At 48.5% G+C, this 23,371-nt stretch overlaps 1 protein-coding gene across 1 annotated transcript in view; it reads left to right on the top strand.

The window, feature by feature from the left end:
* Positions 1-1,829: 1,829 nt before the first annotated feature.
* The window catches only part of LOC144805476 (uncharacterized), a 187,244-nt gene continuing 165,702 nt past the window's right edge, over positions 1,830-23,371 (top strand). The window contains exons 1-2 of the mRNA XM_078672022.1: positions 1,830-2,109; positions 20,840-21,473. Of these exons, the coding sequence (XP_078528148.1) occupies positions 1,830-2,109; positions 20,840-21,473 (914 nt within the window). The remainder of the gene's footprint in view (positions 2,110-20,839; positions 21,474-23,371) is intronic.

Raw genomic sequence — 23,371 nt, forward strand, 5'->3', positions numbered from 1 at the left:
AAGCGCCACCGCCTTCCAACAAAGAAGAAGTCCGATCGTTCCTCGGAATGGCGGAATATTATAGTAAGTTCGTGCAGCACTTCGCATCCAAAACCCATCACATGAGGCAGCTGACACGAGACAACACAGAATTCTGCTGGTCGGAGGGAGCGCAAGGTGAATTCGAAATCATCAAAAGAGAGGTGGCAGGAGCAGTTCCACTCCAAGGATATGACCCCCAAAGAATCACGGTACTAACCACGGACGCCAGCGACATGGGGCTGGGTGCCGTCCTTATGCAAGATCGAGGTCAAGGAAAAAATGGAAACGATCAGTTTTGCATCCCGCATGCTCAGTGAGACCGAAAAGAAGTACAGCGTAATTGAGAAGGAGATGCTGGCGGTCGTATGGGCCATGACCAGGTTCAGGCAGTTCTTGTGGGGCACACGTTTCTTGTTAAAGACAGATCACAAACCCTTACTGAAGGTGCTAACGTCCAGCGGCCACGCAAGTGCCACTCCACGGATCTCAAAGATGACCCTAAAACTGCTGGAATTTAGGTACGACGTGGAACACATCCCGGGCAGTAGGAACAGGGTGGCAGCCTACCTGAGTAGAGCAGCGGCCATGGATCAGAGTGGAGAGGACCAAGCAGGAGCAGAAGAAATGGTGGCACTCACGGAAGACCAAGAGAGAACCATAGGACATCAGGAATGGAGGCAGGCTTATGGAAAGGATCAAGTTCTTGAGGAAGTAAAATCATACATCACAGGAGGGTGGCCTGATAAAAGACTAACCCGTGGAGGCCTCAACCCATACTTCGAAGTCAGAGAAGAGTTGTCGATGGACGACCAAGGAGTGTTTATATACAGAGGGGAAAGAGTCATCCCCCAGCAGAAATCATCCCCAAACTATTAGACATGCTCCACGAGGGACACTTGGGGATAGGAAAACTTAAACTGAGGGCGAAGCAAAACTACTGGTGGCCAGGGATGGACGTAAGGGCCGTGAGGCACGTCAGGGACTGCCCACAATGCCAAGGGGCAGACAAAACGCTCAAACCACTCCGCCCAGCCCTCGGCAAATTTGATCCCCCAAGGAATCCGTGGGAGGAACTGTCGGTGGATATACTGGGCCCTATCCTGGATGTACACGGAGTCCAGAAGTACGTATGTGTCTTGGTGGATAGGTACTCGAAATGGCCTGAGTTGAAAATAGATGAGGCAATGGATACAGAAACCATCATAAAGTTCCTGGCGGACACTTTTGTGAGGGAAGGCATCCCGAAGTCCATCCTAAGCGACAATGGCCCCCAATTCAGGTCAGAGAAATGGAGCAACTTTATGCAAAGAAATGGGATCCTAGCAAAGCACACGTCCATATACCACCCGGCCGGGAACGGACTGGTGGAGCACTTTAACAGAGTGGTGATGGGCTCTGTGCAGGCAGCTATCTCCAACAACAAGGACTGGGAAAGAGAGATTGAACGCATGGTGTGGGCGTACAGGATCACCCCCATAGGGACAGGGTACAACCCTTTCCAGATACTTAGGGGCCGCGAACCATTCACCCAGGACAACCGCGTGTGGAAGGAAAAAATCATAACAAGCGAATGGTCCCCTGCGGTAGTGCGAGCCAACCTGGAAAAAGCACAAGCCATTTACTCTAGACACTACAACGCCCGGAGAAATGTGAAAGAGGCGGAGCTGGAGAAAGGAGAATGGGTGCGAGTAAAATTGGCCACGCTAAGGAGGAAGTGAGAGAGCAAATACAGCAAGCCCCTGCAAGTCAAGGAAGTGATGGGTAGAGCGGCGTTGCTGAGCGATGGCAACGTGTGGTCACAAGACCGCATGGCAAGATGCAACAGAGTGCCAGGATGGGACCGAGGCGGAGAAGACCCAGAAGATGTGGAAGAAGGGTCTCAGGAACAAGAACGACCAGATGGAGAGTTAGAAGTGAGCAGAGGAGAACAGCGAGGAGAGAGAATGGACTATGGCGAGCAGGGATCAGTTAGGGAAGCAGAAATGAGCAGACGAGATAGAGGCGCCACGGCGCTTGAAGGTGGAGGAAGGAGCGAAGAGACGCAGGAAGGGGTGATCCCACCTGACCCCCTGAGACTTACACGGAGTGGTAGGGCGGTGACGAAGCCCGCAAGATTCCGAGACTTTGTTATGAGCGACGGACTGTGAGTTATTGGTTTGTTTGGGAAAAAGGGGAGATATGTAGTGACGCTTTCTAGTTGTTGCACGTCACGTACCGACGTGACGTGCGGCCGCCATGTTGAGGGCTGCGAAAGGCCGTCAGGCAGCAGATGCGGCTCGGCGCTCTTTAGGCGACCTGTATTTAATAAAGACCCGTTTTCCATCTAAAGCTGTAGCGTCCTCATTGAGAGAAAGCTCTTCATTACAGAGAGGCCTGTTTATTTCGCCCCGGACCCGGCGCTGGTACAGTCAGGGTCGAGGTGCCTGTAGCTAGGCTGACACTACACAGACAGGTATTCACAATCACACCCACAGCTTTAAGTAATGATTCCCGCTGATGTTCCTAGCTGCGGGTGTGAGGAGCAGGGGTGCGTTGAATGGTGCAATCCTCAAGCAGGCTTGACATATCTTCGACCTTTGACCCCGTTAGTGCTCAGACACAGAAGCACGAGCAGTCAGTGGAAGAGACGGGGAAACACCGGACTCCACATTTCTTTCGGATAGTAATTCCAACTGCCTCCTCTGCTGTACGTTCGTCTTTAACCCGCATCTCGTCCAGTCCAGTGCGTGTTAAAATGCACAATTACAGAAATAGCTTCTTGTAGGAAGGTAGATCCCTGACTATGGTTGCCCCCAACTTTTTGCCTGGTGTTTTGCTGGTTTTCTGACTTAGTTGACCTGAGGCCCTGCTATTCAGGACCTCAGGCCCACTGCTCTCTCTGTAAAATGGATTCCATGTACCTTAGGTACATATCTAAATTGGATACTGAGCCACCTTATCAGTCCCTGTACAGTGTACCTTAGGTACCCAGGGCATAGGTGTACCCAGGGCCTACCAGGGGCTGCAGCATGTATTATGCCACCCCTGGCTGGCCATCCAAATCTGACACAACTGGCTGCACGACAGCTGGGGCAAGGTGGCGTAATCACCCTTTGCTTTAGATATAGTATACCTATATCTAACCCTAAAATGGACACACAGATCTCCTATCAGCCACTCCTATGGCAGGCCTTAACAATCCTGAAGGCAGAGTGCTTGGAATCGTGTGAGATGGTGCTCTGGCATGAGCTGAGCCTGTCTGCGGCTTTCGGGATCCATCCCTTAGCCGTTTCCATGATATCGCATACCATATACTCTTAAGTGCATTATAATCCTCGCGGTTATATGCCAACTCTGGTATCGCTTTATCAAAACATGTCGAGTAAGGTGTCATACGAATTGGAATACTAACCCCTCGCCAATTCTGGCGACGGGGTTAGCATTCCACCCTTCTAGAGGGACACGACATGTATGTAACCCCTAACCCCGGTTAAAGTCAAACAGAGCCTCAGCTCCACAAAATGGATGCTGCCACCGAGACACAAGTCTGCCCTCCTGCTGCTGGGAGTCCTCCCAGAGCAGGAGATAAGGACAAAGGGTTTCCTGCCAGGGGCGGTGCCAGCACCGTCCCAGACAGGGTTTTGTGTATTGTAGGTAGGCAGGGCTTTAGAGGAAGGTGACTGCAAGTGGCACCCCGGTGCTCACTGTGCATAGGCCGGCTGGAACCAGTTCCAGGGGCACTCCAGCCCCTGGCCTGGGGAAAAGCCCGCCAAGGAAGTGGGTGTAACCACCCCCCTCCTGGTCCCACCCATAGGGCAGGACCTAGTCGCGTGCCAGCCCCCTTTTACAGGATAAAGGTAGAGACTGGCCCCCTTCCAAATCAGATCATCTTTGAATCCTGAAACTACTTTCTGCGAAAGGAACTCAAGACTTCTTCCTAAGATTTCTCCCTTGTGACTAAGGAGTAGTCACCCTGCATCCGCAGGCACCATCTAAGAACACTGCGGTCTGCTGCAAGTCCTTCCTCCGGAATCCGACTGCCCAGCTCGACGAGAACCGGCTTCCCTGGCACCTCTGACCTCTACCCACCTCTACAGCCCAGCGGAGAACCGTGGGTGCGACGAGACCTCAAGGGACCGGCCATCTGCAAGACTGCACGACTTCTTTCCAGCAAGCCCGCCGAGTGAATTCCTGGTGAGCGCTTTGGGGTCCGAGAAGCCCCCACCCTGAGCAGCTCCAGCACCGAAGAGCAGCCCCCCAGCATCTCCACGATCTGCGTGGGGCCCTTCTGCTTTCCGCTGCTCACCGCGTTGTTTGGCTACTAGCCCGTTGGCTTGTGGCCTTCCTGACGACGCCCGACGACATTTCTGCTGCTGGTCTGGTTGCTCCAGACTGGCCCTTGCTCCCTTCCAGAAGAGGAGCACCCCGGACCCTCCTGGTCCACTCAAGACGCCATTTTGAGTCCACCGCGTGGGCTTGAATTAGCCAAGGCTTGTTGCCCACTCCTGGGTAACTTCGACGCCGACGACTTCATCCTTCGTGGGACAGCTCGCACCTCCATCCTGGTCGCCGACAACGCCTCCTGGTCCGAGAGACTGCAGAGCCCAGCAGCGCCCACTCACCTGACTGCGGTGACTTCGCCCGGTGCCATCCTGGTGCCCACTTAATCACTGGCTAGTGATTCAAGAACTTGGTCCCCTCTGCTTTCAGGTTTTCTTCTTCCTTGATCCAGGCTTGGATCCATCGAACTTTTCTTCACTGGTCGCCTGCCAGCAACTTCTTCCTTCCAGGCGCCTGGTCCGGCAACGAGATCCCCGACGTCTTTTCAGACCTATGCAGCTGCAGCCCCTGGGCTAGGTAACTTCGGCACTCCGGTGTCCCAGCATAGCCTCACTATCCAAGGGTCAGGATCCACTGTCGTTTTCTCCCTACCAGGTCGGGTTCGCCCGTGAACACTAACTTTGTGAATTCTAGCTTCCATAGACTTTGTCCCGCATCCCGCGTGAGAGTGCACACTCTGCACCCGAGTCCCCTGGGCCTCCTAGTAGTAATCTAACGATTCCCTAGTCCAGTCCTAGCGATTCCAAAGCCTATTAGAACTGTTACTTACCTGCTAGTAATTCGCATTCCACTTTTAGCGTATATGGTTTTTCGTGCCCCTCGGGCATTTGTGTAACGTGCTAACTTAAAAGTATTTTCGTAAGAGTTTTGTTGTGTGCTTAGCTCCCTGTCTCATAAAGAGCCAGGGTAGTCTTGTTATAAATAAATACACTGTTTATTTTCATAACAACTTGTGTGGTGTCCTTTCACTGGGTGTTCAAGGGGTAATGTGATGGTAAAACAGCTGGCTTAACACGCCCTCTAGAGTCTTAGCCTTAGACTGCTCGTATCCATGCTACTAGGACAGCTGGTCTATAAGGTTGACTTACAACCAATCATCAATAAGGGTTGTTTGGACTGATATATAGTGATCACTAGAATAGTGAGCACTGCACATCAGGCCAACTTCTCACATTGGTGAGCAGCGGTTGGGATTTGAGCTTGCTGTTGTTTTACCACACATGCCCTAAGAATATCTTGTGAAAGATCACATAAGTACTAAAGGTACATATAACTTAGCTTAGAATACTCTGAGTTCTACTGAACCAGCTGTTGTAGCTCCTAGGGCCTAGCACACCCTAAACTACAACTCTAGCAAGGGATCAGTAGGCAAACATATAGTGTAGGTAAGTGCACCACTTACACCTCACTAGAAAAGCATGTCTACCCAGGGAGATTCTACTGAGACTCCCCTGGTCAGTGTTGACCCTCCACAGGTCACTTCGAGATATGCAGCTCTCAGTTTCCAGGAGATGAGACAGATCTGTGTCTCCAGAAAACTGAAGCAGGGGTCTAACCCCACCATTCCCTTTCTGATAGGTCTCTTAGAGACATATGATGCCAGAAAGCTTTCTCAGTTACATGAGAACATGCCAGCCTTAGAGGGAACCTCTGGGGATCCAGATCTCCACAACACTGATTCAGCAGTTGAGGAGGAGGATCAGGAGGTACTCTCTGGGGATGAGGTAGACAAGGGTCTTGAGGTAGTCAGAAGGCTAACTAGGACCAACTTAGACTTACTTGGGCTAGGATCTGGGGGACCCCCAGTACTAACCCGAAGTGGGCCTAACCTTGGAGTTAGGAGAGATAGATCTCTTTCTAGGGACTCCAATAGATCTCTGCACTCTAATGCCTCTTCTCAGGGGAGAAGGAATCCTCCACAGAGGAGATTTACTTCCCCTCAGAGAAGGGAGCATGAGGCTAGGATGAGACAAGCTGAACTGAGGATTGAAAGGGAAGAAATTGCCCTGGCCAAAGAGAAGCTTGCCCTGGCAAGAGAGCAGCAGATGAGTGGGCTAGCTCCCACTGGTGGCAGCAATCTCCCAAGAGATAGAGAGAAGGGTTTAGATACTAAACACCTGACTAAAATAGTGCCCCCCTTTAAGCAAGGGGATGATATCCAGAAATGGATGGCTGCTCTGGAGAGGGCCTGCACTGTGCAGTGCATTCCCCAGAGTCAGTGGGCGGCTATACTGTGGCTCTCCTTTGATGGTAAAGGTAGAGATAAGCTCCTCACTACTAGAGTTGAGGATGCTAACAATTACCAGGTCCTGAAAAATGCACTGGTTGATGGGTTTGGTTTAACCACTGAGCAGTACAGGTTGCTGTTCAGAGACACCCAGAAAACTCAGTCTCAGGACTGGTCTGACTTTGTTGATTGTGCCACTAAGGCTTTGGAAGGCTGGCTACTGGGTAGTAAGGTTACTGATTTCAAGGGATTGTATAATCTAATTATGAGAGAGCAAGTCTTAAATAATTGTCAGAACCAGTTATTACACCAGCACCTGGTAGACTCTGATCTGACCTCTCCACAAGAATTGGGTAAGAGGGCAGACAAATGGGTCAGAACCAGGATTAGGCCCAAGAACCAAGGTGGTGACCAGAAAAAGGAATCAACCAAGCCTCAAGAGAAGGGTGGGAATAAATCTACAGATCAAACCACATCAGGGCCCCAAAAATCCTCTGAGGGGGGTGGGTCCCAAAATCCTTCCAACAACCAGAAGAAACCTTATTGTTATCCCTGTAAACAGGTGGGTCATTTAAAAACTGACAGCAGTTGCCCAAAGAATAACAATAAGGAAAACATACCCCCAAGTAACATTCCCAAACCTCCTGTTACTACTAGTAGTAATCCCCCAGGTGGTGGGAGTGCCCCCAAGAATTTGGGTGCATTTACTTTGGGAGGTCCTGGGGACTCTGGCCTAACCAGGTCCCCAAACTTAGATACTCTTGTCTGTGAGACTGGCATGGGGTTTGCCAACTTCACAACTTGTCCCAACACTTTGGGCAAGTACAGACAGGAGCCCCTCATCAATGGTATAAAAGTTGAGGCCTATAGAGATACAGGGGCTAGCATCACTATGGTGACTGAGAGTCTAGTCCCCTCAAGGCAACTTTTACCTGGTGCCACATACCAGGTAACCAATATTGATGAAGTCCAGAGAGATCATCCCATGGCAGTGGTCAATCTCAGCTGGGGAGGTGTCACTGGCCACAAGAGAGTGGCAGTGTCACCAAACTTGCCTGTTGATTGCCTACTGGGGAATGATTTAGAGCTCTCAGCCTGGGCTGAAGTAGAGCAAGAAACCCATTCTAAAATGGTAAACATCCATGGTAAGGTTAGTGGGGCAGTGGTAGCCACAGCCCCAGTCCAAGATGTCCTCCCTGAACAGGTCAGGAGGGTTGTGCCAGTCACAACCCAATCTCAGACAACTTCCTTCCCAGAACAGGTTGTCAAGGCTGTCATGGTAACAGCCCACACCCAAACTGAGCCCCCTCCTGAAAAGGTTGGGAGAGTTGTGATGGCCACAGCTCAAACTCAGACAGATGATAGTGTTGTGAAGCCTGAAACTATGGATCACTCCACTCAGACAGAGAGTATTGAGGAGGAAGAGAAATCTCCCTCCCACCAGACTTTAGGAAAGGATCAGCCTCCTCAGGGAACTGATCTGACCCCTTGTGAAGAAACTGCCACAGAGGTAGTCAGGCCTAGCCTGGCAGAACCCCTGATGTCAGTGGACCCTCCCAAGGTGGGACCCAGTCTGGAGCAGGTAACCTGCCCCTCTCTACCCTGCCTCAGTCAGCCCAGGGCTGTAGAGGTCAGGGAGGCCAGGGTTGGACCCCAAAGGGCCCCCTGTCCAAAAGAATCTCCCAATCAACAGATTAAGGGCACTGAAGCTAGTAGACCTAGCCAAGGGAAAATAAGACACACTCCTGAGGGATCCCCCTTAAAATTAGTTAGGGACCTCCCACAGATGGACACTGTTGGGCACAGCCAAACGTGGGACCTGAGGGCCCCAGACCTGAACTGTCCCTCCAGTAAGCCAAACAGAGGGACCCAACCTCCAGCTGTAGGTAGCCAGAGGTTGACCCTGAGAGCCCAAAACAACTCAGTCTTGGAAAGAAAGGCCTCTATGGTGGAAAATGATTGGAGGAAGCTGAGCCCAAAGTTAGTGGAGCCTCACTTCAGTACTCCATTTCAGCACCAGCCTTTTTCTTTGACAAAACACACCACAGGTAGAGATTCCCTATGGTGGAGACCCTCAGACACCCTTAGGGTGAGGGATTGCTTAGTGGACCATGACATAGGGGGTAACCATGCCAGTGCTGGTACTTCCTTAAATGGCCACTTAGGCAATATAGGCTTACCTGGACAAGGATAGCCTTATCTCCTTTCGTTTGGGGGGGGGTTATGTAGGAAGGTAGATCCCTGACTATGGTTGCCCCCAACTTTTTGCCTGGTGTTTTGCTGGTTTTCTGACTTAGTTGACCTGAGGCCCTGCTATTCAGGACCTCAGGCCCACTGCTCTCTCTGTAAAATGGATTCCATGTACCTTAGGTACATATCTAAATTGGATACTGAGCCACCTTATCAGTCCCTGTACAGTGTACCTTAGGTACCCAGGGCATAGGTGTACCCAGGGCCTACCAGGGGCTGCAGCATGTATTATGCCACCCCTGGCTGGCCATCCAAATCTGACACAACTGGCTGCACGACAGCTGGGGCAAGGTGGCGTAATCACCCTTTGCTTTAGATATAGTATACCTATATCTAACCCTAAAATGGACACACAGATCTCCTATCAGCCACTCCTATGGCAGGCCTTAACAATCCTGAAGGCAGAGTGCTTGGAATCGTGTGAGATGGTGCTCTGGCATGAGCTGAGCCTGTCTGCGGCTTTCGGGATCCATCCCTTAGCCGTTTCCATGATATCGCATACCATATACTCTTAAGTGCATTATAATCCTCGCGGTTATATGCCAACTCTGGTATCGCTTTATCAAAACATGTCGAGTAAGGTGTCATACGAATTGGAATACTAACCCCTCGCCAATTCTGGCGACGGGGTTAGCATTCCACCCTTCTAGAGGGACACGACATGTATGTAACCCCTAACCCCGGTTAAAGTCAAACAGAGCCTCAGCTCCACAAAATGGATGCTGCCACCGAGACACAAGTCTGCCCTCCTGCTGCTGGGAGTCCTCCCAGAGCAGGAGATAAGGACAAAGGGTTTCCTGCCAGGGGCGGTGCCAGCACCGTCCCAGACAGGGTTTTGTGTATTGTAGGTAGGCAGGGCTTTAGAGGAAGGTGACTGCAAGTGGCACCCCGGTGCTCACTGTGCATAGGCCGGCTGGAACCAGTTCCAGGGGCACTCCAGCCCCTGGCCTGGGGAAAAGCCCGCCAAGGAAGTGGGTGTAACCACCCCCCTCCTGGTCCCACCCATAGGGCAGGACCTAGTCGCGTGCCAGCCCCCTTTTACAGGATAAAGGTAGAGACTGGCCCCCTTCCAAATCAGATCATCTTTGAATCCTGAAACTACTTTCTGCGAAAGGAACTCAAGACTTCTTCCTAAGATTTCTCCCTTGTGACTAAGGAGTAGTCACCCTGCATCCGCAGGCACCATCTAAGAACACTGCGGTCTGCTGCAAGTCCTTCCTCCGGAATCCGACTGCCCAGCTCGACGAGAACCGGCTTCCCTGGCACCTCTGACCTCTACCCACCTCTACAGCCCAGCTGAGAACCGTGGGTGCGACGAGACCTCAAGGGACCGGCCATCTGCAAGACTGCACGACTTCTTTCCAGCAAGCCCGCCGAGTGAATTCCTGGTGAGCGCTTTGGGGTCCGAGAAGCCCCCACCCTGAGCAGCTCCAGCACCGAAGAGCAGCCCCCCAGCATCTCCACGATCTGCGTGGGGCCCTTCTGCTTTCCGCTGCTCACCGCGTTGTTTGGCTACTAGCCCGTTGGCTTGTGGCCTTCCTGACGACGCCCGACGACATTTCTGCTGCTGGTCTGGTTGCTCCAGACTGGCCCTTGCTCCCTTCCAGAAGAGGAGCACCCCGGACCCTCCTGGTCCACTCAAGACGCCATTTTGAGTCCACCGCGTGGGCTTGAATTAGCCAAGGCTTGTTGCCCACTCCTGGGTAACTTCGACGCCGACGACTTCATCCTTCGTGGGACAGCTCGCACCTCCATCCTGGTCGCCGACAACGCCTCCTGGTCCGAGAGACTGCAGAGCCCAGCAGCGCCCACTCATCTGACTGCGGTGACTTCGCCCGGTGCCATCCTGGTGCCCACTTAATCACTGGCTAGTGATTCAAGAACTTGGTCCCCTCTGCTTTCAGGTTTTCTTCTTCCTTGATCCAGGCTTGGATCCATCGAACTTTTCTTCACTGGTCGCCTGCCAGCAACTTCTTCCTTCCAGGCGCCTGGTCCGGCAACGAGATCCCCGACGTCTTTTCAGACCTATGCAGCTGCAGCCCCTGGGCTAGGTAACTTCGGCACTCCGGTGTCCCAGCATAGCCTCACTATCCAAGGGTCAGGATCCACTGTCGTTTTCTCCCTACCAGGTCGGGTTCGCCCGTGAACACTAACTTTGTGAATTCTAGCTTCCATAGACTTTGTCCCGCATCCCGCGTGAGAGTGCACACTCTGCACCCGAGTCCCCTGGGCCTCCTAGTAGTAATCTAACGATTCCCTAGTCCAGTCCTAGCGATTCCAAAGCCTATTAGAACTGTTACTTACCTGCTAGTAATTCGCATTCCACTTTTAGCGTATATGGTTTTTCGTGCCCCTCGGGCATTTGTGTAACGTGCTAACTTAAAAGTATTTTCGTAAGAGTTTTGTTGTGTGCTTAGCTCCCTGTCTCATAAAGAGCCAGGGTAGTCTTGTTATAAATAAATACACTGTTTATTTTCATAACAACTTGTGTGGTGTCCTTTCACTGGGTGTTCAAGGGATAATGTGATGGTAAAACAGCTGGCTTAACACGCCCTCTAGAGTCTTAGCCTTAGACTGCTCGTATCCATGCTACTAGGATAGCTGGTCTATAAGGTTGACTTACAACCAATCATCAATAAGGGTTGTTTGGACTGATATATAGTGATCACTAGAATAGTGAGCACTGCACATCAGGCCAACTTCTCACACTTCTTTAAAGAGAAACACACAAGCCAGTTAAAAAAAGTATCTTTGCATTAAGCCCACTTCTTTTCACAATAATCACAAACAAGCACATGCAAAGCAATGGAGGGGGGGTGGGAACGGAGACACGGACAGCGGGAGGGGGGCGGGGGGCGGGGGAAGGCCGGACAGCAATACAGCCACAAGCCACGCAAAGACGGAAAACAAAAAGGACAGACACGAAAACGCACAACAATACAAGGAGACAACAGAACACCAGAACACGGAGGCAAAGACGAAGACGGAAAACAATGCTGCTTACCTGATCGCAATTTGAAAGTACTTCCTGGCAACTTCAATCGCGCAGACCACTCCTGCAAAAGACACTTCGAAAAAGACCAAAACATGCCATTCTTGATAAGTTTACCAGGTGACTCCATGACACTGATAAGTTTACCAGGTGACTCCATGACACTGATGATGCAACACCAGCGGCGGCTCCTCTGCAAATAGTCAATAGTCAATAGTCAATAGATTTATATAGCGCGCTACATACCCAGAGGGTCTCAAGGCGCTTGAAGAAGGGTGGGGAATTACTTGTCGAATATCCACGTTTTAAGTTGCTTTCTGAATGCTAGGTGGTTCTGAGTAAGGCGAAGGTGAGTGGGAAGTGAGTTCCAGGTTTTGGCTGCCAGATAGGAGAAGGATCTACCTCCCATGGTGGTTTTGTTGATGCGAGGTACAGTGGCAAGGGCTTGGTTGGAGGATCGTAGCTGGCGGGAGGGGGTGTAGAAGGACAGTCGTGTGTTGAGGCATTCGGGTCCGATTTCGTAGAGTGCCTTGTGTGCGTGGGTTAGGAGGCGGAAAGTAATCCTCTTATTGACGGGGAGCCAGTGGAGGTTTTTCAGGTGGCCAGAGATGTGTTCTTTACGCGGGATGTCTAATATGAGCCTGGCTGAAGCGTTCTGGATGCGTTGGAGTTTTTTCTGGAGTTTTGCGGTGGTACCAGCGTAGAGGGTGTTTCCGTAGTCCAGGCGGCTCGTGACCAGTGCGTGGGTGACCGTTTTTCTAGTTTCGGTGGGGATCCAGCGAAATGTCTTTTTGAGCATGCGAAGAATATTGAAGCAAGATGAAGAAACGGCGTTGACTTGTCTGTTCATCGAGAGTGAGGAATCCAGGATGACGCCCAGGTTCCGTGCGTGGTCCGTCGGGGTGGGTGCTTTTCCAAGGGCCTCTGGCCACCAAGAGTCATCCCAGGCGGAGGGGGAGGTGCCTAGGATGAGGACTTCTGTTTTGTCTGAGTTCAGTTTCAGACGGCTGTGCTTCATCCATTCGGCTACTTCTTTCATTCCTTCGTGCAGGTTGGTTTTGGCAGTGTTAGGGTCTCTGGTGAGTGATAGGATCAGTTGAGTGTCATCGGCGTAGGAGATGATGTTGAGGTTGTGTTGGCGTGCGATAACCGCGAGGGGGCTCATGTATACGTTGAAGAGGGTGGGGCTGAGTGAAGATCCTTGTGGTACGCCGCAGATGACTTCAGTGGCCTCTGACTTGAATGGTGGAAGGCGGACTCTCTGGGTTTGGGTTTGGGTTTGCAAAGGCAAAGGAGCTCCGCCCCACTGCCTCAGTCAGCAGCTGTTTACTTTCAGCTACTGGCTGAGCAAGTGTGTGTTGGGAGGGGGGAGGCCAGGCATTAGGAGCGAGGAGGAATGAAGTGGTATTTGCACTTCTAAGTGCGCTTGTCTGTTTGGCCGGCCTTCTCAGGTCAGCCAAACAGGCATGCGCAGTTATTTTTCTCCAACCCAGCTGTATTGCACAGTGAGCTTCGACAAACAGCCTAGACTCCCTGTGCCTGAGCGAGCATTAGACCAGCCCACTCAGGCGAATTTCTGCACTGATCTCATGCTGTTGGTAATAAGATGATAGCAGAGCAAGGATTGCACATGTAGTCTCTGATGCTGTCCCAGTGTCTGCTGGGACCAGGAAGCAGAGGAACACCGAGGCGTGAGGCGGCCAGCAGCATCAGGTGGCTGACTGATGAAACACTGACTCCTAGGGCTCCCAGTACAGCTTTCATTAGAGGTATGACAGCAAAACTAATGAGAGATGGAGCGTGAAAACTATCAAAAACACCCCGTTCGATTTCCACGCCCTGAGCTTGATAACTACTTTTACACAGCACTACATACTACACTTCTGCCGTGTTTAGGCACTGTATGTCAGATGTTACCATCACCCAATTTTTTGGTACCCTGATCAGTTTTTGTTTGCCATTTCTTCCAACCTGTTGTATAAAAAAGCTTTGTTTCTGAAGAATTTCTTTCAATTATGTTTAAATATCCGTGTAGTTAAAATATCTGTTATTTAGACAAATAGTCGTGTAACATTTATATAGAGCTTACTATGACTATATGAGGCGATCATGTGCTTGCATACATGGATAGCACATGATAGCATGTAGGTATGGTGCGTGGCTTGAAGGGTTTGCTTTTGCTATGATCCTATGCCGGAAGTGCTTCCATGTTGTGTGTGATGACCAGTTTTCATGTTAAGGGACTTAGCGCCTTGAATAAGTGAGAGAGCCGGGTAGTAATGCAGGTTATGGCTTCCGGTAAGTAACTCTGCAGGTCCCTCTTTGGTATTTCTTACGATCACAGTCCACTAAGCTGGTTTCCACATTGGTCCTAGGAAGGCACACGTTGGAGGGAGAGAGGTGGGAGTGGCCAGCCTTGTTGACGTTTGGTGTCCAGGTCTGCGTTCAAGAGAAGAGAGTTTATCTGCACTCCAAATCAGCCACATTCAGCACCAAGCAACAGCGCGCGCCGCCTCGGACGACAACACTCAACAAGTCTCTGAACAGTAGAAGCAACAACCATCCTGTGCAGAAATAGGTTTCCAGGGCAAACTGGCTGCGCCCGAGCACGGCCAACGCCGACATGTTATCTACGGCTGCTCCCAATGTGGTACCAATCAGGGCTTGAATGAATCACGCCAGTGAGGGAAACAGGACCCGGGGGCTGTTTCTTTCATTCACAGGGAGGCCGGCCCTGCCGCCGCCTGGACAAAGACACCCCGCCCACCAGACCCCCGGAGCAGGACCACGGGGCGGCAGGGAGGGAGCCGGGAGCAGCACGAGGGAGCTTGAGCGTCTGCAGTCTGAAGTGAAGGAAGGAAGGGGACGCCCTTTGTGTTCACTGGGGGCTGAAGAGTATTAGAAAGCCCCCCGGAACATAACCCCAGAGAGGTGTCTCTTCACAAGTCAAGCTGCAATCACTGAGATTTATAGGCAAAGTGTGGTTGTGTTAAAAAAAAATGCATGTTTATTATACACAAATCCCAGTATGAGGGGTGGAGGGGGGGGGGCTTTCAGTGAACACAAATACACGTGAAAGTGTGCTATTTAAGGGCTCATACATGAGTGAGGCTCAAGTATAAAAATCATTCCACAGCGCATCGCCCCTCGGTTACAGTTCTGTCTCTAGCGCCGTGAGGCATTTTGCTCCGCTAGATATGACTGTACTAATCCAATAACCTTGACGAGTTCGTCTCACATGCGGCGATCGTTTTAATGTAGAGGTACAGAAGCCCATTGCAAATCATGCGCTTCCATGCGTCCTCGAGGGAATGAAGCGCTATGCAACGCTTCCAGCAGTTCACTTGATGAGTGTTGCAGCCAACTAAACAATATGCAAAGCCGACCTACGAAAATGGCGGCGTGACTTTACGACAACTGACAGGAAAAAACGAGCACCTACGGGCACATGGACAGCGGGAGGGGGGCGGGAACGGACAGTGGGAGGGGGGCGGGAACGGGCACACGGACAGCGGGAGGGGGGCAGGAACTGGCACACGGACAGCGGGAGGGGGGGGCGGGAACGGACAGCGGGGCATCGCGCAACCCACCACTGAAAACGACACTTTCAAAATGGGCAAAACAAACATTTAAAAAAAAAAACACCGCCCACCGCCGCAATGCCGATTGCAAGGGGGCGGAGAGGGAAAAAATGTACGGAACGCCAACGAATCGCCTCGGACAATGACGGACGCCACTCTTTTCCAATGGCTAGCTACTCTTTTCCAATGGAAAAGAGAGGCGGGACAAAGGCACATACTGTTCTCAAAAGATTTTGCCTGCGCGAACGCTGCTGTGCAGCGGATCGCCAGGCGAAACCTAATAAAGTTGGGTTGCCAAAAGAAACATGCCTGCTATATGTTGTTTAAAGATCTTGCAGAGACCTGCTCTTGACACTAAATTGAGTTACAAAATAAAAAAGTATGTATTAATTAGTTATGTGACTTTTCTGTCTTTATTCTCTTTAATTTTTAGTCATGGATCATTGAGGCATCTCTAGAACACAATTAAAGTGCTTTCTATTTATATTTGCTGTTCTAAGTATTCACAGATAAGTGCAAAAAATACAGCTGTATGTGACTGCTTATTTCTGGGCCATCAAAATAATGAGCTGGTAACCCTAATCATTAGACTGGAAGTTTGTTGCAGGATCAGCACATTATTTATTTCCTCCACCCTCGAACCCTGATTAATGCCATTATAGCAATAGTTTAACTTATATCTGAAACCCTACGCTTCAAGTTTCTGGAAATGCACCCTGCTTTCAGACTACTCACGTCTCATTCTCGCCTTCACTTTCACGTTCACCCTGCACTCCCAGCGATCACAATGCACTCACACTGATCACCGTGCACTCGTAGCAATCACCATGCACTCATATCGATCACAATGCACTAACACTGATCACAATGCACCCACACTGATCACAATGCACTCACACTGAACACCATGCACTCACAGCAATCACAATGCACTCACACTGATCACAATGCACTCCCACTATGCACCCGCTCACCCTGCACTCCCACTGATCACCATGCACTCACACTGATCACCATGCACTCACACTGATCACCATGCACTCACACTGATCACCATGCACTCACACTGATCACCATGCACTCACAACATTCACCCGCTCGCCCTGCACTCACACTGATCACCATGCACTCACACCAATCACCATACACTCACACCAATCACCTTGCACTCCCACCATTCACCCGCTCACCCTGCACTCACAGTGATCACAATGCACTCACACTGATCACAGTGCATTCACACTGATCGCCATGCACTCACAACATTCACCCACTCACCCTGCACTCACAGTGATCACAATGCACTCATACTGATCACAATGCACTCACACTGATCACAATGCACTCACATCATTCACCCGCTCACCCTGCACTCACACCAATCACCATGCACTCACACCATTCACCCGCTCACCCTACACTTACCATAATCACAATTCACTCACACTGATCACCATGCACTCATGCCATTCACCCGCTCACCCTGCACTCACAGTGATCATAATGCACTCACACTGATCACAACACACACTGATCACCATGCACTCACAACATTCACCCACTCACCCTGCAGTCACAGTGATCATAATGTACTCACAGTGATCACAATGCACTCACACTGATCACCATGCACTCACAACGTTCACCCGCTCACCCTGCTGTCACAGTGATCACTCTGCACTAAAAATTTGCTTGCATTGTTCACTCTGTACCTCACCCTGCAGTCACACAAGCACACTTCTCACCCTGCACTCATGTGACACTCCACTCACCTGTCCCCCCTTACTGCTCAGTCTGTAGCTCACTCAAACAAGGCCATCACTAACCACGCACTAATTCATCCCACTCTGCACTTACAGCCGATCCCAAATTCATATGGTCACCTCACTCACCCTGCAGTCACTCCTTTTACCCTACTCTCACACTGTTGCATTGCTCACCGTGCAGTCACATGGGCACTCTTGTCACCCACACAGTGCAGAAGGTTAAGGTGCCTGGTACAAAGAAGATGTACCATGCACATCACAGAACTGAGTGTGAGTAAACTATGAGTAGCGCTATAAAAAAATGAAATGTTTGTCAGACAGGTGCTATAGAGAGATGAGGTGAATTGTTGGTGAGTGGTAAAAGAAGTATGCCTCTGGAGGTGACACGCACACGAAGGTGAAATAGTGCCGGGGGAAGAATCGCAAAGGATAAAACATCTTACATCTCGAGCCTCGGTGCCTCCCCCTAGTCTCAAGAGAGACATAGAGGTACCGACGGAGAGGTGAGCAGCTGCTCTTTTCAATTATACTTCTTTTTAATTGTACTGCTTTTCCAGGTAAACTGCTGAAGTTGCGATGTAGTTATGACACGATAATAGTCCTTGCAAACCAGTTTATTTGGGAAGCGTACAAATTAATAATAAGGAAGTAAAATCGCATTTTGGAGTAAGAATAGATGAATTCTTTAGATATAAACATGTAAGTTTGTCATAGAGAGATATATTTTGTGAACACTGAGACTTTGGTCATTCACTAGGACAGATCACCGATTGATTCACTGTGTTGGAGTGGAGTAGGGTGACAGAAAGCAGTCAATAGACATTGACATGGATACTTGCTGAATAAGGAGTCACACAGAATGTCTGTCTTTTGTCTGTTTGTACCTGTTTCCACAGTGCAGGGCCTCCTAGTCCTGAGCTTTGTCCAGGTGAGGTGAGGTCTTTTCCCCTGTCAACTTAGGTGAGAAAAGAATTTGATATTCTACAGAAATTGTTTCAGAGAGCACTGGGGTTTGATATATACATTTTAATTAAAAATATATGTTTTCCTCACAGATCGTCATACATCTACTGACAAGGAGGATTAGAGAATCACGGTTGGTACAGGTTGTATCACTAACAACATTTATTATTTAATTAAATATGTTTATTTGTTCACGTTAATAACAGTAGCAAATTTGTATGAGCAGAGGCCCTGATGAAAGCCGGGGATGGTTTGCCCACAAGGCAGAAACATGTTGGCCCATTTATTTGACAGTTATTTGGTCACACTGTCAATTGCACTGTTCTAGTTTTTAATCAGGGGACACACCATCCTATTTTAAGTCACTAAGGTTTTGTTTATGTTGCACTGTTTTTCTAATTTAGTTTCTAACCATCAATAATCAGCCATCATAAGGCGGTTCATAGGTTTGTGTGGACCAGATCCGGTACCAATAATGTGCGGCATGAGGTCTCGATGATCAAGGGACCTGCCGATGCACAAGTGGAACAGCCAGATGATAGGACTGATCACTGAGTCTGTTTGATGGTCATCCACGTTCAGATGGTTATGGATTTTGTTGACCAATTCTCCTTTGAATTTATTTTTGATGTATTTTTTCATACTTTAGGTGCTTTTTGAGATTTGCGATAGCTGCTGGAGGGTGACTAGGGCATCCCTGACACCCACTGAGAGGGGTGTTAGCAGCTGAGCCATTTGTGTTGTGCTCATGGACTGCCTTTGTTCGGTTTGTTTTTTTCATATAGTGTAGCTGGGGATGTGAACCAGGTTAGGGTCTTTAAACTTTGGATCCCTTTGACCCCTCTTTCTCGGATTGTTCGTACACATTAATAAGATGTCACCAGAACTTTTAGATAAATATCTGTGTATGATGAAATATTCCTTGCTAAGTTTCAAAAGCGATAAAGAAGAAGGGGGAGATTTACTAAGAATTTGCACTGTGTTTGTGTCACAAAAGTGGCACAAAATGGCACAAAATCGTTTTTTCCTAATTTACTTTCCAGCGCTAAACTTGTTTAGCGCTAGAAATATCGTTAAAGTAATGTGACACTGCGCATAGCATTGTTTTGCATTACTTTGTGCCATGGGGGCCTGCCAAGGGTGGTGCATGGGCGTTCCTGTGCAACCACAAAACTAGGTGCAAGGAAGGAGAAATGCTTTGACGTTGCATGCTTGCTACACTGTGCAACACGTATGCAAAATGGTGAAAGCTTTCCCTCATGTCGAGGCATAGTAATTTGTACAGGAAGGGTGTCCTTCCTGTACAAAATCCATGCTGGACTCACACACACACCCTAGCGCTCTGGTGCTAATGTGTGTGCATGGCGCAGGGCCGCTGTAATCAGTGCCGACACAAGGGAAAGGGAAGGAGAGGGCCATATCTCTGAAAATATGTTGCTCTCCTGTTTCCTTCCTGTCGCGCCACGCAGCGTAGCCTCGCGGGGGAGGGCTGCGCTGCATTGTGTGGAGATTTGGTAAATCTCCCCTGAAATGTCTTTTACAACCAGTTAAACATTGTGAATTCTCATTCCATTATGTTTCAATTTAGTAATTTTAAATATCTTTACATCCAACAGAAAACAAGCGTGTGTGTGAAATGACTATCAATAAAGAAGTGAATGCTGTAAATCTTGAATAACAGCAGAAATAATGAGCTACAGTATTCAGGAAAACCTCACCGCAGTCGGCGACAGAGGAACCTGCACACAAATTGACAGATCCCGGATGAAGCATCAAGGGCAGTTCAGTGATTGTAAGAGCCTGAGCTGAGCACCTCCACACCACAAGACGAAGAAATGACCGTAGGAAAATTAAGGAAACAACAATAACAAACCACCTCCTGTATAAACACGTGTCAAATACCAACTTTAATCATGGGATCGGTATGATGTGATTACCGCAGTGCTCAGTTTTCTAAAATGAAGACAAGGCATAATTCCGTGCTCTAGGTGAATTGTAAACTCTTTCTGGACAAACCACAGCAACCAGAGAAGAGCACAACAGAGCGGAGCCGGACAACTGACTGGTAAAGGAAAGAGGAGTTCTTCAATCTACAATACAACAGACTGTCCCAATTTGTACCGGCCAGAAGGAAGATACATCTTTACCCGCAAGCGTGCATAGCCATAATCCAATCTAAAGGCACAATTACCTACAAAAACACCTTCTACATATTAGGAGTGTAGCAAATATTTGGTGGCTATTGCATTTTATTATTAAAACAGAAATCAAACGTGTAAAATACTGCACACATATAAAGTGTGTGAAAAAAAAAACAAGTGCTTCATCAGTCATGTTGTTCCATCAGGAAATACAGTCAAGGGATGTAGACAAATATATACCCGACCCACAGACACAAACCAAGAAAGAAGAATCAAACACATACAGCGAGAGCTTTCGTTTGTCATCACTACTCAAGCTTAATCAGCACACGTACACAGGACAAAAACCATTCAAGTGCAGTGAATGTGTCAAGAGTTTTAGTAGGTTATCAGAACTACAAAGTCACCAGCGAACACACACAGGGGAAAAGCCATTCAAGTGCAGTGAATGTGTGAAGTGCTTTAGTCACTTATCAAACCTCCAAATTCATCAGCGAACACACACAGGGGAAAAGCCATTCAACTGCAGTGAATGTGTGAAGTGCTTTAGTCACTTATCAAACCTCCAAATTCATCAGCGAACACACACAGGGAAAAGCCATTCAACTGCAGTGAATGTGTAAAGAGCTTTAGTCACTTATCAAACTTCCAAATTCATCAGCGAACACACACAGGGGAAAAGCCATTCAACTGCAGTGAATGTGTAAAGAGCTTTAGTCACTTATCAAGCCTTCAAATTCATCAGCAAACTCACACAGGAGAAAAGCCATTCAAGTGCAGTGAATGTGTAAAGAGCTTTAGTCAGTTATCAGACCTAAATAGTCATCAGCGAACACACACTGGGGAAAAGCCATTCAAGTGCACTGAATGTTTGAAGAGCTTTAGTCAGTTATCAAGCCTTCGAAGACATCATCGAACACACACAGGAGAAAAGCCATTCAAGTGCACTGAATGTGCAAAGTACTTTAGTGAGCTATCAAAACTTCGAAGACATCAGCGAACACACACAGGGGAAAAGCCATTCAAGTGCAGTGAATGTTTGAAGAGCTTTAGTCGGTTATCAAGCCTTCAAATTCATCAGCAAACTCACACAGGAGAAAAGCCATTCAAGTGCAGTGAATGTGTAAAGAGCTTTAGTCACTTATCAAGCCTTCGAAGACATCATCGAACACATACAGGAGAAAAGCCATTCAAGTGCACTGAATGTGCAAAGTACTTTAGTGAGCTATCAAAACTTCGAAGACATCAGCGAACACACACAGGGGAAAAGCCATTCAAGTGCAGTGAATGTTTGAAGAGCTCTAGTCAGTTATCAAGCCTTCGAAGACATCAGCGAACACACACGGGGGAAAAATCCCTATCATTGTATTGAATGTGACAGTAGTTTTCGCGACTCTTCAGCATTAAGGAATCATCAGCAGACTCACACAGGAGAAAAACCATTCAAGGGCAATGAATGTGTGAAGAGCATTTTTAATCGATTATCAGACCTACAAAGACATCAGCGAACACACACGGGAAAAGCCATACCATTGCAATGAATGTGTGAGGAGCTTTAGTCAATTATAAAGCCGTCAAAGACACCAGCGAAGACACACAGGGGAAAAGCCATTCAAGTGCAGTGATTGTGCAAAGGGCTTCAGGACGTCATCACTCCTACAAAATCATCAGCGAACACACACAGGAGAAAAGCCATTCAAGTGCAGTGAATGTTTGAAGAGCTTCAGTCAATTATCAGACCTACAAAGTCATCAGCGAACACACACGGGGAAAAACCCTATCATTGTAATGAATGTGACAGTAGTTTTCGCAGCTCTTCAGCATTAATGTATCATCAGCGAACTCACACAGGAGAAAAACCATTCAAGTGCAATGAATGTGCAAAGTGCTTTAGTCGGTTATCACAACTTCGGAGTTATCAGCGAACACACACGGGGAAAAACCCCTATCATTGTAGTGAAAGTGACAGTTGTTTTCGCTTCTCTTCAGCATTAAGATCTCATCAGCGAACTCACACAGGAGAAAAGCCATTTAAGTGCAATGAATGTGGGAAGAGCTTTAGTCGATTATCAGAGCTACAAAGTCATCATCGAACACACAGGGAGAAAACATAGAAGGGCGCTGAAAGTGTGAAGGGCTTTTGATAGAAGACCCGACTAGCAGTAAATAAGAAAAACAGATAACAGTATTTGCAGAGTAATAAAAGTGTTAGTTTCCAGAGATTGTTCACTTCCGTACACAAAGCAAAGCAACATGATGCACCAGGATACACAGTTGGAGGCAAGCACAATGTGGATTAAAAGAAAAGCAACATTCTTGATTTTTATTTGATGAAGAAGAGATACAAAGAAAAAGGTTCAATCACACCTGATCACACTTCCTGTAAAAGCAACACTGAACAATACAGGGACTAACCACTGTATTTTCAGCTATCTTGTAGGATTAGTGATAAAATCTATAAACCCAACACACCCAAAGTAGGCATGTTGTCAGGGCTCTGGAGATGGAAGCTTCATTGGTAAAATGTATGTATTACTATTAACAAATGCCACTGCAGTATATGTAATGAACTCAAGTGAAGCACAGGTGTTCAAGAAATAACCTATTTTTAGATATAACAGAGCATATACCTTGTTTTTAAGTAACGTTTGCTGCATCTTTTACACACTGTTTTTGGTTGATGGATCAGCTCGTGTCTCAGGTCTTATAACTAAGTGTGACCCATGGCTCCTCTCTGACTGGGCTCTCCCTATTCATTTTGTGACTTGCCAAACTCAATTTGTTACCAGAATTGAGCCACTGTTAGCAGCAGACTCTGTTTGAAGAATGTGGTGAAATAGCGAAATTCCACATCAAAAGCATATATGTGCTAGGACAATCTGTTGAACTCCGAGCAAATCGTCTTCCACACTGATTGTCCTTTGTCCTGAATTGTGCCTCAGGATTTGTCATATGAATGCCAGCAGTGACATTCATGAAGCTAAAGCTAACAGGAGTGTGTGGGAGATAGAGAGGGGGAAAGATACAGAGAGCGAGAGAGACAAAGAAAGGGGGTGAAAAAGAAAAAGAAATGGAAGGAGGGGGAACGGCAGGTGATTTGTATTCAAATA

This window comes from Lissotriton helveticus (genome assembly GCF_964261635.1).
Source record: "Lissotriton helveticus chromosome 1_1 unlocalized genomic scaffold, aLisHel1.1 SUPER_1_unloc_11, whole genome shotgun sequence".
NCBI classification, from domain to species: domain Eukaryota; kingdom Metazoa; phylum Chordata; class Amphibia; order Caudata; family Salamandridae; genus Lissotriton; species Lissotriton helveticus.